Raw genomic sequence first — 19,907 nt, forward strand, 5'->3', positions numbered from 1 at the left:
TAAATACGTGGGAAGGGAGCAAGTGATGTTAGTGCCAATACCAAAGCAGAAGATGGTAAAGTTAGTGCTTGCTGCCTTTGATAGAAACTGGGAAGTTTAGAAGAAGGGAGGGAAAAGATGACTTCCATTTTAGGTATGTTGGGATTAAGATGTCTCAACTGGTGAGTCATGACTAAAGTTCAAGGGAAAGACTAGGATTAGACTGGATAGATGGATCTTTGAACCAGTTTCAAAAAGATGATATATAAACTTGTGGGAGTTGATGAGGTTACCAAGAGAATGTAGAATCAAGAGTTCTTACCCAGGCCATGAACTTGTTCTTTAAATATACTGATAACTCTATTTCAATATAATTGGTCTCCTTTGTAATCCCATTTATTTAAAAACATTATTCTGGAGAGGATTCCAACAGGCCTCCCTAGCCTACAAAAAGAGTCCACAAAACAAGAAAGGTTAAGATTACCTGGTGTGGAGGGACAAGGGAAAAGGGCCCAGTACAGAACTTTGGGGAACACCCACAGTTAGGGATCATGATGTGGCGGATAAGCCAGTAAAACAGACTTAGAAGGAACAGAAAAGTAGGAGGGAAACCAAGAGAAAGCATGTCATGTAGCCCCAGAGAGTAGCAGAAAAATCAAGGAAGATGAACAGATCTAATGATTACAAGATCGTTACTAACTTTGGAGAGAGCAGTTTCAGTTGAGTGATGACATCAGAAGCTAGGTTGCAAAAGGCTGAGAAATGAGAGAAGGAGGCCATGTATACAGACAGCTTTTTCTAGGAGTTTGACTGAGGAAGGGAAGAGAAATATAAGTCTGGATTTTCACTGAGATGATTTTTTAAAAATGAGATGCATGTATTTGTGTGAGATGTGTGTGTGTGTATCTGTCCTATTTTAAATGTGTTACAAAATAGATGGGTGCTGACCCACACGGACTACAAGCTGCTTGGATGACTATATCTTCTATTTTAAAGAAAATCTTCTCTATATATAAAAATCTACATTTACACAAAATAATAAGTTAAGAGTATAATTATTTGCATTACAAAAAGACAGGATTGCTTAGGAAAAAACTTCACTACTGCACTTGAAACATAACTCTATTGACAAAAATTCAACTTATACAACTTTTGAAAATGGCAGCATCCATTTTATCCACTGGTAATATATGCAAAGAGTAAGCAACGGGTTACCAAACAGCCCTCTGCAACAGCATAATCTCTTATTGTTGATGGAAATTATCTGATTACTGTTATGTTTACTGGAAGTATTTTTTATATCATAAAGCTATAAAATTATAATGATGGGATTTTGGAAAACCACTCCCTGGGGAGGGTGCCTGAATGAGTCAAAGAGAACCTCGAGAGTTGGGTGGAGCCAAGAACCTGGGCCAAGAAAGGGGTGAGACCTCATCAGGCAACTCAAGACCTGTCAGTCAGTCACCTATTTCAGCTCTGCAAATGAACTAAAAACTGAAGAGTAACAGAAGACTAGTGGGGAGATTCAATGAGGAAAGGGCCGGGAACCAAAAAGAGAGTAAGGACTGTTGCTGAAGGTGGCTAGGAGCTCATGGATGGTGGTGCCACCCATCATAAGCAAAATGACACAAAAACTACACATAAGCCTACAAAAAACGAAAATATGGAAGCTCCATCCAAAATGTAGAACCAAGCTCAACCAGTGAGTAAAAATGTCTTAGGTAAATAGAATAGGTCATTCAGAAAAGGAAGGTGGGCATTCCAAGGGCCCAAAGTCAATGATGCCTCTGCAAAGTCAATATAGGACTGCCTACAAGCTAGGGAAGGAATCTTTGGGACCAGAAGAAGCTTTGGCACCCAAGGGATTAAGACTCAGGAAAAAAAAAAGACTAAAATATAAGTTTTAGAAGGAACTGAGAATCCTAGTAGAAAAACCAATTGAAATCCATTCCAGTCCAAGAGCCTAGTCAACTGTACAACTCAGGAAGGATTGTGGCCTTCTGGCTCATAGGGAACTAAAAGATGGAAGCTAAAAAAAGACCAGGACTTTCTACTTCTATAAGCTCTTAAGACCTCTTCTAACTTCATAACTTTTTCCGCTTTTCTTAACCTTTTTGGTGTCATGGACACCTTTGGTAGTCTGGTGAAGTCTCTGAGCCCTTTCTGAGAATATCATGTTACCTACATTCGTAACTGAAGAAAATGCTGAATTTCATTTAAAAGTGAGTGAAAATAAATATCCAAATTCACTGATTCTTGAAATATTAAGGGGTCTATAGAATTTAGGTTAAGAACTCTGGCTCTGGATTACTAGCTATTGCCTGAAAATCAATACTACCTCTCCTGCCTCCACACATTCACACAAGCCATCCCCCACACTTGGGATGGTGTATACTCTCCTTAGTTCAATCAATCACAAAGCACGTATTAAACATCTACAATGTGCTAGGCACTGTGCTAGGTGCTGGGGATTTGCTGTCATTCACAGAAGTGGAAGGGCTATGATTGGGAAAGACTACATATATTTTCACACTTCTTAATGTATTGGTGGGTTTTGCTGGTTTTTGTTTCTCTTTTTCTTCATCTCTAAAGAAGATCCTTTGTTATAAGGGATTTCATTGTGGCAGGGAGAAGGGAAGGGATATGGAGAAATTTTTCACAATGTAAAAACAAAAGCTATCAATAAAAACGTATTTTTTTAAAGTTTGTTTAATAAAGGTAGGAAGCAAGTTCCAAACCTGTTCTCCCTTTCACGAGAGAGTTGGGCAAGAGGAAGCCAAGTAAAAGCAAAGATGATGGCAATGACATTGAGGGCAACTGAATCAAGATGAGGGGATGGTGGGTGGCTGGTATGAAAAGAACCAAACCAGAGCCAAAAAGCATGTCCAGGTGTGTGTCACAAGCAGGGGGTCTCATGTGGAATTTTACCTTTAACTCTGAATTAGACAGACTTTTGTTAAAAACATACCTAATCTATATCTGGATATCTGGAGCATTTGTTCACAGCGCTTGGAACCATTTCTTTGATGTCACTTTATCTGTTTTTTTGGAGTTTCATAGACTGAGGGCTGGAAGGGACCTCAGAGGTCTTTATGACAGGAAGAAACATGACTTACAATCACATGTGTTCCTCTTTCATGTTCACCCTGAGGCCCTTCAAGATTCTCCAATTTCTATGTTATAATGTTATAGTAGACTCCACAAGGGCCAAGGTCGTCATGTGACTCTTTTGGTTAACAGTCACTGCAAATGTTGCCCCAGAGGCACCAATACACATGTCAAATCATTTCTACCAATGAATAACTTTCAACAATGAACTTGTTAAAAGTAGAGCCTCCTAGTAAATGTTTTTTTAACAATATCATATTACACATGATCTGAGAGAAGTGACTGAATACAAAACACACTGGGGGCAATATAGTAAAGTGGTCACTGAATTTAAAGTTAGAAGACCTGGGTTCGAACCCCCCAGGGACTGCTCTTTGCTACCTATGTGACCTTGAGGAAATCACTTAATCACCATGGGCCTGAGTTTCTCCACAGAAAAAATAAGCCAGTTCAATTAAATCTCTAAGGTCTATTTCAACTCTAAAACTCTTAGGGTTTATGTGTAAAGTGGAATGTAATCCCCTTTGGACTTTTGCTAGGTCATTCTTTAGTGTGCAGGTACCTCTACTAGAGCAGCTAGGTAACACAGTGGATAGGAAGACTCATCTTCCTGAGTTCAAATCTACCCTCAGACACCTAATAGTTGTGTGACCTTGGGCAAGTCACTTAGCCCTGTGCCTCAGTTTCCTCATCTGTAAAATGAGTTGGAGAAGGAAATGGCAAACCACTCTAGTATCTCAAATGGGATCACAAAGAGTCTGAAATGACTGAACAACCACCTCCACTAGGCCCAGTAGGTGACTCTGACTGATTCCTCTAGGCTATTACTTTCCAAGCCCAGCTCATGCCTTTTGCCTTCCATTTGGCCTCTCAAGTTGGTTCCCCTACTCCTGATTCATAGGCTCAATAAAAGCATAAAATGGTCCTTCTTAGGCTGGACACTCAACCTAACAGGATTCTATGTTGCCACTTTGGCGCTCTGACGTATTCTATTTCCCAGCGATGGAGCAGGCACTCAGAGGTCCAGAGTTCTACCCATCTTTCTGCTACACTACAACTACAGGCAGAGTATAATCTCTCATTGTCTCATGTTGCTCATCTGTCTTGTCTGGATGAAACAGCATGGTGTGCTTTTATTTCCAAGGGCTGGACTTAACGTCTGAAGAACTTAAGATGAACTCCAAGCTATGCCACTTATTAGCAGTGTGACTCTGGGCAAGTACCTTAACCTCTTTCCTAATCTATAAAATGAGGTGGTTGAATAAGATAACCGCTCAGGTTGCTTCCAGCTCTAAATCTATGTGTTTATATGGTGTACTCTACCAGACACATAGAGGTTCTTAGGACCATCACATGGGATAACATCAAAGGCACTTTGAAAACACACAGAATGCTATATGAATGTAAAATGATAACATAGCAAAATCTCAGCTATCTGGAATTTGCAGAGGAGGAGTCACTCTGCTTATTAAGTAAAGCAGTCCTCCTTTGCAGGAGGGCACTTCACGGCTCCTCTCTCTGTCCGAGAGCAGCAGTGGAGATGAGACGAGACGAGACTCCTTTCCTGACAGGCAAAGGAGAAATCAGCATTCTTTCTTCTCACTTCTCCTTTCTGCCAGGAGTGACCTCAAGGCGGGCCCAGCCACGCCCAGGAGAGGCACACACGGCTATCTTTTTTCAGTAATAATCATGTGCCTTATAGTTTTAGGATTATTGCTAAGGATTCTATTCTCATTATTTGAGTTGCTGGTTTTACATTTTTTATGAGCTAGAAGTTTTTCTATATGGTCCATGTGTTTTGAAATTTCCCATTACACAGCTCTATCTCAAACAAAATCGGGTATTTATTTGGTGAAGTACAAAGAACAAGGTATTCTTACGGATGACCCCAAGAATGATGAAAAGTCATGTCAGTCACGTCCAACTCTCCGTGACCCCATTTGGGGTTTCCTTGGCCAACATACTGGAGTGGTTTGCCATTTTCTTTTCCAACTCATTTGACAGATGAGGAAACTGAGGCAAACATGGTTAAGTGACTTGCCCAGGATCACACAGCTAGTGTCTGAGGCCAGATTTTAACTCAGTCTTCCTGACTCCAAGCCTGACACTATCCACTGTACCACCTAACAGCCTAACAAAGCAACTTCAATCTCTCTCTAATTTTCAGTATATTCAACAACAATGACGATGAAAAGAGGACTGCCCTTGTAACAGACTTAAGGTGCTACACCCTTCCTAACAGATTATCAATGCAGGGAAATAAGTAGTCAGATAATTGGCAGACAAAATTAGGCAATATCACTAACACTTTTCAGATATGGAAGGTTGTTTTCTCTCACACTAAAACAGCTACACACTACTATGCCTTTGGAGTTTCGGCATCTAATTTTTAGTTTTTCCATATCCTCTCTTATAGATTCCTGCTTTTCCTTCTACCATTAATCCATTTGCTCAAAGCAGTCTATCTATACCATTCTAATCTGATGCTCCTAAACTATAGTGAGTTTGAAATTCAGAGAATTAACCTTAACATTATATATAAAATAAGAATAAATAGACTCCTGAGTAGAGAGCCTATGAAGAAGTATGAGTTTTTAGTAGATAAGCAGTAGGTTTTGGTTGTTGGGAAAGAAGAGAAGGCATCTGGGGGACATTTAGGGGAGTCCTAGAGAATGAAATGATAGTATTACTACTTGGATTTTGAGGACAAAATCAACAGGAAATGTCACAGATAGGAGTATCCTTTTAGGATTCCTGTTTCTACTTTAAACTAGGTTGGAATATAGTTTTAATAAACTGCTATGAGCTTTCCTGGCCTACCCAGTTTCCCTATACGGGGAGTGATAGGTCAGTAATAAACAATAAAGACAACAAATTTTTTTTCCAATCTATTTCTTTATAGCAAAAAGTACCAATTTCTGAATATGGTACTAAGCTTGTTCCCTCAGCCATCTGACACCACCACAGGGTGCAAGCTGACATTGCTGTAAACTGTGACTTGATAAAAAACCTCTAGTCATAATTAACAGCAGGTGGTAGGAAATATGGAAGGGAAAAAAAGCCAAAATCATAACAAGAGGAAGAGTGACAGGAGTCTTGAAAGGCAGAAATGAGAAAGCTGCTGCCAAACCAAGTTAAACGAAACTGTTTGTCTACCCTCACCATCTGATACTGTAATTTTATGATAGCACCATTCCTCCCTGTGAGAAATTCAAGGCTCACAGAAATAGACTATTGAGTATGGAAGCAGCAAAATTGTTCCCATGTTAAATAACTATTATACCGTAAAAATGCCCTGACTGATTCTCCATTATACTTAAACTGAATGGGGCCGATCAATGAGCAAACCTAAAATTATCATACAACATGACATGGTCTCCATATCAGTACCCTACTGATACATATTTATTTATTTAGTCAAAATTAACAATAAGCAAGATCGAGAAAAATTTCCATAAACATTTTTCCCACTCATCAGACAAGTCAGCAGATAAACATCTTCATAGTTAAGTGGCTTGTTACGTACTGTCACTGGCTTACATGTCATGAAATTCAATAGTATTTATTCCAGATAAACTTTTAAACAAAATGATAGCACTAAATAAATTTTAAAAAGCAGTCTGTAGCTCGTCCAGTCTTAGGAAATATTCACAAAGCACTATTTTTCCATGACAATTTAATTTTTATTATTACTAAGCTCTTCTAAAAAAAAAATCTTCCAGGAGTAAAAAGTATGCGAGAAGCAAAGGTACTTTCAAATACTAAAAAAATCCTGTATAAACTAATGCATCCAGATGCAGAATGCTTACGATCCTTGCTTTTTTTTTAGAGAATCCACTGAATTCAGACGTCACAAAATTTGGAATAATTAAGGCAGCTTCTTCCTCTCTCCACTGCCCCTTGATATCCCAGTCCCCTTGTGTTCAATAGATGGGGAGGAATTAAGATAGAAGGCCACAATCCTGAGGACAGTTACTGACTTGAACCTGAAAACTGGAAGTGTTTGTGTTTGATTTAAGCATTAGCTAAAATGTGGGCACAATGTCATTAAATCCTTAAACAATAAATCTTTCTATATGACTGATTTTTTGAAAATTCATAAATCACTCCTCCATCCCACATTAGTTCAAAATCTGTACAGTTCCTACTGTAACTTCATTTTAGCAAAAATTTATTTAAAATTTAGTCACCAAGGGACAGGTAGGTGGGCACAGTGGAAAGAGCACAGATTCTGGAGTCTGAAGGACCTGAGTTCAAATCCAGATTCAGACATTTACCAGCTATTTTACCCTTGGCAAGTCACTCAACCCCCAATGCCTCCAAAAGGTAAAAATTTAGCCACCTGATATCTTTCTCTCAAGATATCCACTGTCCCAAAGTCTTCGTGCAGTTTTAAACTATTAAAGCTTAGAGCTTAAAACTGCACGAAGGCTTTGGGACACCATATGTAAGGAAGACTATTTATAACAACAGATTTGAATTCATCAAAATATAAGAAAATAATTTATAGCTATGAGTAGGAGATATATTCTAAACCAAACAAGGAATAGAAGAAATTACAAAAGATTAAACAGATAACTTCGGTTACATGAAACGGAAAAACTTCTGCAAAGACAAAATTAACGTACCTAGGATAAGAAGAGAAGTGGTTGAATGGGGGAAAAATCTTTTTATCAAATTTCTCTGGTAAGGGTTTGGTATCCAAGTTTACACACACACACACACATATAAAACTAATGGCCACTCCCCAATAGATAAGTAGTCAAAGGATATGAACATATAGTTCTTAAATCCTGCAAAGTATTAACAATCACACAAAAGAATGCTCTAAGTTACAAATAATAAGAGAAATGCAAATCAAAACAACCCTGAGGTTTCACTTCATACCCTGCAAACTGGCAAAGACGATAAAAAAAAAAAAAATGGAACTAGTCAAATGCTGGAACGGATGCAGGATGATAGGCACACTAACACACTATTAATGGAGCTGTGAATTGGTATAACCATTTTGGAAAGCAATTTGGAATTAAGCAAATAAAGTGACTAAAATATCCATATCCTTTCACCTAGGGACTCCATTATTGGGCTTAAACCTTAAGAAAGCCACTAATAAGAAGAAAATGCCCATATACACTAAAATATTTATCGCAGCAGCACTTTTGTGTGATAGCAAAGAAACAAAGCAGATGCCCTTCAAATGAGGAACTAAATGAATGCAAGGAAAACCATATACATAATGACTAAAATAATATAAGCAGACAAAAAAGTGAATGTAGCAAGATTATAAAGATTAAACATGACTCAAAACAAGAGATATGAGAGGACACCCCCCCCAACCTATCCCTTTGTTGAAAGAGATGGGAGATCACAGGTATTGCACATGTTTTCAAGTTTTTTCAATATATTGATCAGTTGTGCTGAGTTTCCCCCATCCACCCTCTTGTATTTTGTCTTTAAAAAATACTTTTTGTTATCTGGGATGGTTCTCTGGGAAGGGAAGGGAAGGGAAGGGAGGAAGGACACTATGAAGGGGTAAATTGCAAAAGACATTAATAAATCTTATTTTAAAAAGAAAAGAGTCCACATTGTTTGGAACACACACACCAAGTAAAAGAAGTCGGCAATAAAAACTGATTTAAAACAATAAATGCCATTAACAAATATTAAGCCGCATCCTGCTTTTAAGTTGACACGAAGTAAAAGTGCAGATAATGCCCAGGAGTTATAAAACCTGTAGGAAGGAAAGCAGTATCTTTTAAAAACTGTATTTCAAAGCAGTGTGACATCATACATGTAAGGATTTATGTGAATATCTATGTGTGTATGTATGAATGTGAATATTTTTTAACGAAGCAATGAATATTGTCTATGTACAGAAATTCCAGCAACAAAGTCTTTTACTACTTAGAGCAGGGATTCTTCAGTTAAGATCAGTGAACTCAGATTATTGTTTTGTTTTTGAAAAAAATATTTTTAGGGGCAGCTAGGTGGAGCAATAGAAAGAACACCCGCCCTGGAGTCAGGAGGACCTGATTTTAAATTCAGCCTCAGACATTTGACACTTACTAACTCTGTGACCCTGGGCAAGTCACTTAACTTGTTTGCCTCAGTTGCCTCAACTACAAATTAAGATAATAACAGCCACCTGTTATGAGGATCAAGTGAGATAATATTTGCAAAGCACTTAGTATATTAAATAAATGCTTATTCACTTACCCCTTTCCTAAAATCATTTTGATAAATGTATCTCAATATAACTGGTCTCCTTTGAACTCCTAAGTATTTTATTTTATGTATTTAAAAACAACATACTGAGAAAAACAAGAGTCCAAGACTGTCAAAAAGGCCCATGATACCAAAAAAAAAAAAAAAAGTTAAGAGCATCTCTGGCTTAAAGGAAACAAGAGTTACTGGGCTGAGCAAGATGAGGGAACTCAAATGTCCTAATCACCACACCAAGGATGACTGGCCTTGTTCAAGGTCAGGGAAGTAGACTGTGGTTGTGGTCACAAAGAAGTGAAAGACATTACATCATCTCAGAACCTATGTCCAAGTTCTATAATAAGACATCGGCCACATGTTTCCTCTCTTCTTTTTCACCACCAAAGAAGACAGGTTGGTATGCATGTGATGTGACCCAAAGACCCCATCTCAAACCCTCCCTATGAAGGTGTATGCACAGAATACTGAACTGTATATTTCGCAACCGACTAAGCACTTGTTTTCATGTAGTTTATAATCAATTTGAGAATAATGGAAAAATGGAATTAGCAGAATGCCTGGCATATCATAAAAAGCATTAGCCTAGAAGCTAAAATTTTAAGAGTTCTATTCCTAGCTTTGCCCCTCACCTATCATATTCTCTAAAGCAACTTTGTTCAGTCATTTCAGTCACGTCTGACTCTCCGTGATCCCAACTGGGGTTTTCTTAGCCAAGATACTGGAGTAGTTTGCCATTTCCTTCTCCAGCTCATTTTACAGAAGAGGAAACCGAGGCAAAGTTAAGTGACTTGGCCAGGGTCACACAGCTAGTAAGTATCTGAGGCCAGATTTTAACTCAGGAAGATGAATCTTCCCTGACTCCAGGCTTTACACTCTATCCATTGTACTGCCTAGCAAAGCAACTTTAATCTCTAATATTCAGTACATTCAACAATAATGACGATGATGATGAGTATGATTACAACAGCTAACTTTTACATAATGCTAAATTTTACATAATGTCATTTTACATATATTCCCTCAGTTATTCCTCACAATGGCTTTATGCAGTAAGTTCTATGCCCCGAGAAGAATAACACCACTTCTCCAAAATGATGAACGCATAAGGCTTTTGCTCTTACAGGACAGGAAACTGAAACTCAAGAATATTAACTGACTTGCTCAGGGTCACATGGCTACTTTATGTTTGAGGCAGGGCACAAACCCAGGTCTTCCCCACTCCCAGAGATTTCCTGGTACTCTGCCCTCTCGGACATCTAGAGCACAGTGGAAAGAGTAATGGGTCTGGAGTCAGGAAAATCTGAGTTCAAAACTGGCACCAGACATTTATTAGTGAGTTGGATCGTCCAAGAGAAAGTCATTGAACCACTGTCTGATTCAATTTCCCCAAATGTAAAACGGAAATAATAATTGCATCTACCTTCTAAGGTAGTTGTGAGGACCAAATGAGATAATACTTGTAAAAAGCACTTAGCACAGTGCCTAGCACCTAGTAGGTGCTTAATTAATACTTGCTTCCTTCTCCCTCCCCACTCCACTATATCACATGTAATGAGGGGTTTAGGTACGATCATCTGTAAGGTTCCTTCTAGCTCTGACAATCTTAACAATCTAACAAACCTTCTTCCAATAAAGGCTCCTCATTTTAGAAACTGGTTCAAATTATTTTCTGACTAAGAACTTGATTGGATGCCCTGACGGTCATGATGGTTTTCCTACACTAAAATGAAAAGTAAAAAAAATAATAATAATAATAAAATGACAATAGAATAATATGGATGGAGAGGAAGTGAAAGGCAGGAAGACTGGCCGGAAACAAGGGTCCTCCTCCCTGTTTTTCTTCTACTTTCCTACCTCTCCTCAGTATCACCCCAACCTAGTCTGATAGAGCACTGTCAGCCTGAGAGTGTCCTGTGAAAACAAGGCCAAAGCCCCAGGAATCACGTAAGCAACATGACTTCTGCTCAACAATTTATGGATCCAGTTTTGAAGTTTTATCAACGGAAGCAGGAGTCCATATTCCTGTTCACTGGAAAATTACTATGAATGAGAAGCCAGAAACAGCACAAGATGGAAATAAATACACTGACATCCTCTTCTGCTTTTTCCTTTTAGTTAAGAATTTTTCCATCCCTTCTCTTTCCCATCCCATCTAGTAGGATGCTTAACTGAAGCCGTGGGGACCAGTACAAATTCTCACACTTAACTAGCCCTAGTTGAATCACATCCAAACTTCCTAAATTCCAGGAGTATAAGTCACCACTTCCTGATGACAGACCACTTATTTAAAATGCCCTGCCTGAGGCTATTTTTAAAGGATGATACAAACAGGTTCAGACTTCCTCTTTCCTCAAAAGGCTAACATTTCCTTGAGTAGTTTTCTCTCAAAATCTCAAATCTGATCAGAATGAATCCTCACAGAGAAGCCATACATAAAGAAATGCTTCTCCCACATCTTTACCATTGTGAAAGTCTTCTGGTGGTTGGTTAGGAAAGATGATCTAAGAGAATCAGCAGAAAGCTGTTGAGTCAGGACAACCTGACTTCAACTCCCCTCAGAGTCTATAGGCTGTGTGACCTGGGATAAGCCACTTAACCTCCTGGTGCACACAGGCAACATTTCAAGGCTATAAATCTCTGAAAGGGTATATGCATAATCGTGTTGAGCACACAGCACAATGTCTTGCATATAACAGGTGCTTAAGAAATGGGTCATGATTGACTGACTGACTGAGCAGAGAAAGTTCCTTACTAGAAGCTCCCTACACCAATGAAATCACAGGTTTAATTTTTTAAATAAAGTATATCAAATAATCCCTAACTCTTTAATAAAGTCACAGATCCAGAGCAGGAAGAGTCCTTCATCACTCTGTAAAGTCATTTCAGGTGGCCCAACCTAAAGTATTTTCAAAACTAGTAATAATTTAGTCATTTCTATGAGTAAAAAACTAATTACTTTTTGGTTATTGAAAAAAAAAGTTAAAGCCTCTGGTTAAGTAAAAGTATTATCAAAAACAGACAGTGACAATGTGCCTTCCTTCTCAGTAGAACATATAGGTATACACTACAATAATGCACAACATAAAAATCATTGCAAGATGACAGCTCTTATAGCAAGCATTCTTCATGATTTATGAAATACCACCATTTCTAACACTAATTAACACTGAATCTTTAGACTATCAAAGGGACCCTTAAAAAAACTTTAAGTGGAAAAAATGTTACATTATTTTATGTTTTCTCTGGTACCTTTGATTTGTTGGGTGTAGTATTAGAATAGAGATAGAGATTAGACCCATTACTTCATTGATATGGAGCAGTTGGTTGTACATTGCATACAGCGATGAGCCTGGAGTCTGAAAAGACCTGAGTTCAAATCTAGTCTCAGACGCTCACTAGCTGTGGGACCCTGGGCAAGACCCTCAATCTCTGTCTGCCTCAGTTTCCTCATTTATAAACTGGGGGTAATAACAGCATTTATCTTGGAAGGTTGTTGTGAGGATGAAAATGAGATAATAATACTGGTAAAGCACAGTGTCTGGCACATATATAAATATTTATTCCCTTACCTTTCTCTCTACAATTTGAGGAAGCTCCCTTTGCCCATTCAAGTCTGCACCTTCTCAGATGATCCTAGAGTTGCCTAGAACATTAAGAAGTTGTGACTTTCCCAAGGTCACAATGCCGGTGCATGTCAAGAAGCAGGACTTGAACCCAAGTGTTTCCAGCTTAAAGCTCAGTTCTCTATTCCCTGTACCAGGCTGCCCCTCAGTCTGATATTATGCCTATTTTTTAAAACTTATTTTGACAAAATAAAATAGGTAATACAATTTGATCTGAACATAAGAACAGACATCAGTCTCATTTCTGCTCAGGATACTGACTGAATGCTGAGCACACAACCCACTAGGGGTAGCTCAGTATCTTACAGGCAATGCAGAAATAATGGATATTTGTGTGATTACTACCAGTGACAGTGTTAACATTTTAAAATAGATGAGTATTTTTAAATTCAGCACACGTTCACCACCATATGCTAACTATTTTAAAAAGCAGGTAGAATGCTAAGTTTCTGGATATTATTCCAACAATCTGGTTTACATTGAAATGTAAATATGGCAGACACCTATTGGGAAATTTTTTTTTTCTATTCAACTTTTTTCAAAGCCATTGTTGTTTTTCAAATAACTGGTCTTCATTTTGAAAATTATAAAAGGAATCCAATCAGGTTTTAGTGCTTAGACTCACCTCACAACAATAGCCCTGTTACCTCAGAATTCAAAAAGGGCAATGTTGTCCTAATTTTCAAAAAAGGGAAGACAATGGAGTCTGCCAACCACAGAATTGACAGATTCCTGCAGAAAAAAAATCTAGAATGTGTTTATTAAAGGGATGGTTAAGGAACACGTAGAAAAAGAAAGGATCACAATGAGCCACGATGGCTTCCTTGAGAAAGATCAGAACAAATTGGCCTTGTTTCCTTTTATAACCAGGAAACTAGAATAGTAAATCAGGTGAATGTTGTAGAGTTTAACTGGATTTTGAAGCAATGAATAATCTCTAATGCTATTGCTGTCAAAAAAAAAGGTGTGAGAGGGCAACTAGGGCAGTGGACAAAGCTCCGTCCTTGGAGTCAGGAGGACCTGAATTCAAATCCGGCCTCAGACACATGACACTTACTAGCTGTGTGACCCTGGGCAAGTCACTTAACCCTAACTTCCTCACCCCCAAAAAATAAAAAAGATTTGGGGGGGGGGGAAGGTATGAGCTAAATCACAGTATAGTTAAGCAGATTCAGAACCAAATGGCTGGAAACAATGCATTAACGGTAAGTTGGCAGTAAAGTCTCCCCACTCCAGTCAGATAGCAAAGTGATCTTTCTAAAAAGCAGGTCTGACCATCTCACTCCTTTCTTCCTACCCCACCCCACCTACTCAATAAACTCCAGAATCTCCCTACCACCTCCATAAGGAAATACAAATCTGTTTGACATTCATAACCTATCCTACCCCAACCTTTCCAATCTTCTAATACCTTACACCCCACATGCCTCCCCCAACAAATATACTCTGTGTGGCACCAGCCTCCTCAATGTTTCACAAACAATACAGCCCCATCTCCCACCTCAGGCATTTTCACTGGCTGTCCCTCACGCTTGAAAGGCTCTCCCACCTCATCCTGGCTTCCTTCAAGTCCCAACTAAAACCCCACCTTCTTCAGGGGGCATTTCCCAACCCTTCTTAACTTTTGTGCCTTCAAGCCAATTATTTCTGAATTATCCTGTCAATTATTTGATTTATCACGGCAATATGTACTGTCAATTATTTCTAATTTATATTATCTATGTTAGCACACAGTTTTCTGCATGTTGTCTCCCAGTGTTTAGCACAGTGCCTGGCACACTATAGGTGCTTAATAAATGTTTATTGACTCAATGGCCTAGACCTATTTTAACATTTTTATGACTGACTTCGACAAAGGCATAAGGAACATATTTTATCAAATTTACAGTTCACACAGAGCTGGAAGGAAGAGGTAACACACACTGGATCACAAAGGCAGGATTCAAAAATATCTTGACAGGTTGAAACATTGAGTCAAATTACATTAGATGAAATTCAACAGGAATAAAAATAGAACCTTATACTTGGACTCAATTCAACAAGTACAATAAAAGAGGTAGTTCATTCGAAAAAGATCTTGGTGTCTTAGTGGCCTAAGAGCTCAATGAGTCGACAGGGTAATATGATAGCCAAGAAAACAATTACGAATGTCAGCTGCATTATGAAAGGCATGATATCCAGAATTAGGGGGCATCATCTGCTGTATTCTGCTCTGGGTCCGAATTTATCTGGGATATTGTGTTCAGCACTGGGTATCACATTTTAGAATAACAATAACAAGCTGGAGAGGGAATAACATACATAACAATAACATTCAGAGAGGGAAATCAGGATGATGAAGTGACATAAGCCCATATCACAAAAGGAGAAGTTGGAAAAAACTGAGGATGTTTAGTCTGGAGAAGATAAGACTTAGGAGAGCCGTAATAGTTATTTGAGACTTGTCATTTAGAAGGGCAATTATACATGTTCTGCTTCAGCAAACAAGGGATAATGGGTAGAAGATACAAAGAGGCATATTTAGTCTTGATATGAGGAAAAACTTCAGAGCAGTTAGGGCCATCCAAAAGTAGAGTTGGCTTTTTCAGGAAGTAGTAGGTTTCCACTCATTGGAGGTGGTGAAGTAAAGGTCTCATGGGTTTCATGCTTTCCCAGCTGGAAGGGACCTCAAGGTCATCTAATCCAATCCCTTCAGTTTACAGATGAGGAAAGTGAGGACAGAATGGTTAAGTGAAGAGATTAAAGTCAGGCAGGTAGTGACAGACCCAGACCTTATGGCTCCAAACCCAATGCTCTCAGGTGGGATACTTTTTAGGAATGGGTTAGATTAATGACTGTGAAAGTCCCTCCAACTCTAAAATTCCATTCCCTCTTAGAAGTGCCACTCCCTACTTCACATAAATTATTCATCTGCAAAAAAAAGAAGCAGCATAAGGATGGATACAGTGGAACAACCACTGTCCTACATTAATACAGCATTCAAAGGAACTTAATTTGAACCTGATAGGGTGTATTTTCTTAAAACAAGGAGGAACAGAAATAGAGTAGCAATTTGTCCAAGAATGCATAAATAAAGTCAGGAACAAAAGACATGGGATCTCTGTTGGCCTGATTTGCTTCACATATAGCACTTGTCAGACCTCTCTGGGCTGACCAAGCTCCCTATTCTACTTCTTTTTGATCATCTTGGCCAGTTGCCACCTATGTGCTAGCATAATAGTAACTACCCCCCCAAAACAAACATACCTCTAATACTTGCTACAGGGCTCTAATAATCAGCAGCAATTTATCTGATAGCAATGGATAACAGAGAGAATTGTCCAAGAAATAGCTCCATATCACATGAGGATCCAGAATTGGTTTAAGAATTACTTTTGCAACCCATATCAAAGTGGTTCTAAGCCCCCAGATAATAAATCATTTCCCTAAATACTAGCTAAACACTGACAAACAGGTCAAATAATTTTACAACCGCTATCTTTGCAATAAAAATCTCCATACCAAAAGAGATTTCGAAACTAGAGGGAATGGCACAATTTAAAAAACATTTTCTACAAGAGAATTCCTATATGATGAAATGCAATATGGTAATCCAAACTAATATTTATTAAGTGCCTACTATGTGCAAGGCATTGAGCTGGGCACTTGGGAATATAAAGACCAAAATCAAACAGTTCCAGCTCTCAAGAATCCTAAGTTCTCCATGGAATAGGATGAAAATCACAATATGTACACAAATAAATGTGTTAAGGTAAACTGAGGAAGAAGAGGGGGGATCAGGGAAGGCTTCACCAAGGAGATGGGCAAAGGAGTTGAACCCTGAAATGAGGAAGAAAGCAAGGAAAAAGTATTAAGCACCCACTCTCTGTCAGGCACTGTGCCAAGTGCTATATACAGATTACCTCATTTAAAGCTTCTCAACTCTGTGAGAATTAACCCTGAAGATTAACCACGCTACTATTAATACTCATTTTACAGTTGAGGAAACTGAGGTAGACAGGGGAACTAACTTGCCTGGAATCAAACAGTTACTCAGCATCTGAGAGTGAATTTGACCTCAGGTCTTCTTGACTCCAGGCCCAGCTTTTTATCTAATTTCACCACTAGACTGCCTCTTTAAGTAAGGCAAGGATGCTGAGAGCCAAAGAAAGAGAAGTCAGGCATGCATTCCTGGCAGAAGAGATGGCCTGTTCCCATGCCCAAAGATAAGAAATGGACAGCAGAGTTCAGGGAACAGCTAGTAGTGCAGTTTGCCTGGAAGATGAATATGAAATAAGGGTGAAAGGGAGGGAGGAGCCCTGTAGGATACCCTAGCAGGGTAGGAGGGGGGCTGTGGAATGAAAGACAGAGACAAAAGAAAGAGATTTCAGATGTTCCCTTGAAGTTAACTAGGTCTCACAATTCCTAACATATTCTCAGCGTTCAATTATAACATGTGTCTTTATATCCACTCGATGCTTTAAAGCTAATGGGCATTAAATAATGACTATTCAAATTTAAATGCAAGTGATTAGGAAGCCAAAAGAGTACAAGAATAGAAACATCAATTTCACAAGCTCAGTATAGTCACATTTCAAAGATCCCAAATATAATTTCATATAATCTAGAAGCATCTTTGTACTTGCAAATGACAAACAGGGCATAAACTCATCCCGCTTTCGAGCAGGTGTCTAACGAGGCACAGGGTGTTTTTGGGAGGGGTAGGAAAGAAGGAGGGGCAAGCAGGAGATGGATGAACAATGTTAGGCATCAGCATTTTGGAAAACACTACCTGACATTCAAGCAAATGACCCCAGTGCACACAAAATCACCTTAGCTACCTGTCCCGACTAAAAGGAAACATGGAGAAACCTAGAAGTCAAGAAACTCACCTGACTTATCAGGTCACCTCATTCAACATTTCAAATAGCCAAAAAATGCTCACTAGTAATAAACTAAATGTCCACAAATTTTATTTGGCTAAATCTGCACGTTTTAGAAAATTACTACAAATGAGCTTAAGCCATAACAGTCCTTAGTTCAGGATCAAGAAACCAAATATTATTACTGGTACTATGCAAAACACAAACATTTAAAAAAAAAAACCCACTTCTAGAAACTAAACTCTGGATACTCAAAAAAGATGAATGCTTAAATTAAAAGAAATAATCTATGGAAGGGGATGAATTTCATTTCCAAACATGTCCTTTTCTTTAATGTTAGTATTCTTATTATGTTAACAGTTTTGTTTACTGTCTCTATATATTTATGAAAACCACACACTTTTTTTTTGCTTTAAAAAATTAAATGGAATACTACTGTTTCTTCACAATTGGTACTGTTAGTTTTTTACCTGGAGATTTTTTGTTTGATCTTGACTGCACCAAATAAGACTGACGAGGCAGCAAGGGAGATGAAGGCAAAGACATGGAAACTCCTTTTGTGAAGTTTGTCCTGCATGGGTCTTCTCCTCCCGAAATATTACTAATGGAAAAATCTGTTCTGTGGCCAGATTCGCTGATAATTTGAGGTGCGTTCTCAGCACAAAAGTCACCTGTTGGAAGTAAAAGAAAAGATGTCTTAGGCCATCCATTACAAATCGAAACATGTACAAATTACCTTCATAAAACCTACACTTAGAATTTAATTACACTAAAGACCACATAAAACATATATGGCTCTTAATCAAGCCTGGTGCCCCTCTAATTTCGGCTGTCAAGAGACAAGTGAAGACCTCATTATAAAGCAAATGTCATGCACTGAATGTCTCAACGACCTGTACCTCATCCCAACTTCCCAAGGCTGGTCTAGTTTCATCTACGTCACAGGACAGAAATGGAAAGGTTCAGATCTAAGGAGAGGTGAAGTCCATAAAATTCCCAGAGATACTACTGTAACCTCAGGTTTGATGTGGGACTTTCTCAAGAGGTTTGTTTCTTATTAAATCTTCAAAAGAAAGTTTGTTTGTTTCTTTCCCCAAAAGAATTCAAACTTCAACGTCAGTTCTAAAGCTATTTGACCATCCGGTACAACAAGGTTAGGCTGGACTTATTAGTTTCACTCTCCTTATCACCACTCAGAGCTGTTTTTAGCTGGAACAGACTCTTCTCCCTCTTTCTCTTTAACATTCCACCCAGCAGGTATACATACACACGCTTAGAGCTAAGCCAATACCAAACTAGCTTTGAAAAAAGAGGTGCCAACAATGTTGGTGATTGGTGGTGGTGACATCAACACTGGCATTTATACAATGCTTGGAAATCTGCAACATATCTTATCTACATTAGCTCATTTGGGTCTGACGATAAGCTTATGAAGTAGGTACTACAATAATTTTACAAATGAGGAAATAGAAGCTAAGTAACTTGCCTGCCTATAGTTGAATCAGAAGAGGTAGAATCAGGGTCTGAACCCAAATCTCCCAATTCTCCACGTCCAGCCTTCTTGTACCATGGTCCTATTTGCTTAGACTACTACTTTACAAGGTCCTTGAGGACAGGGACCTTATATTATCTGGTCCCTTGGCACTTGGCCATAGTGCTCTTCACATAGCAGGTGTATAACTATTGTCTGCTGCTACTGGACAAATATTCTAATTCATTTTATTATCTAATTATTATTATCTATATTATCTAATATATACATGTATTATCTAATATATCTAAATATTATTATCTAATTTATTATCTAATGTAGCTGACACTTAGCTGAATTACTGAATACAAACATAATTGGGAAGGGCAGCATGATTCAGGGAAAAGAGCTAGTAAACTGAAGTTAGAAGACCTATGTTCTATTCCTTTCCTTTTCCACTAATCCGGTAACAATAAGTCAGGACATTTAACCCCTCTGGGCCAGTTTGTTCATCTGCATCAATAAACAAATGAATGAATAAAAGTTTGCAGGATCATAAAATCAGACTTGGAAGGCAGGTCAGAAATCATCAATCCAATTCCCTTATTTAAAGAGGGGGCCCAGAGTGGTGAAATGACCTTC

At 38.5% G+C, this 19,907-nt stretch overlaps 1 protein-coding gene across 2 annotated transcripts in view; it reads right to left on the reverse strand.

Annotated features, from left to right (window-relative positions):
* The window catches only part of TANC1 (tetratricopeptide repeat, ankyrin repeat and coiled-coil containing 1), a 265,490-nt gene that overhangs the window by 129,697 nt on the left and 115,886 nt on the right, over positions 1–19,907 (reverse strand). For both annotated transcript variants that reach the window (XM_027866155.1, XM_027866156.1), the window contains one exon: positions 18,265–18,465. In XM_027866155.1, coding sequence (XP_027721956.1) covers positions 18,265–18,465 — 201 coding nt within the window. The remainder of the gene's footprint in view (positions 1–18,264; positions 18,466–19,907) is intronic.

This window comes from Vombatus ursinus, unplaced genomic scaffold (assembly GCF_900497805.2).
Source record: "Vombatus ursinus unplaced genomic scaffold, bare-nosed wombat genome assembly UNPS02014779.1, whole genome shotgun sequence".
NCBI classification, from domain to species: Eukaryota; Metazoa; Chordata; class Mammalia; order Diprotodontia; family Vombatidae; genus Vombatus; species Vombatus ursinus.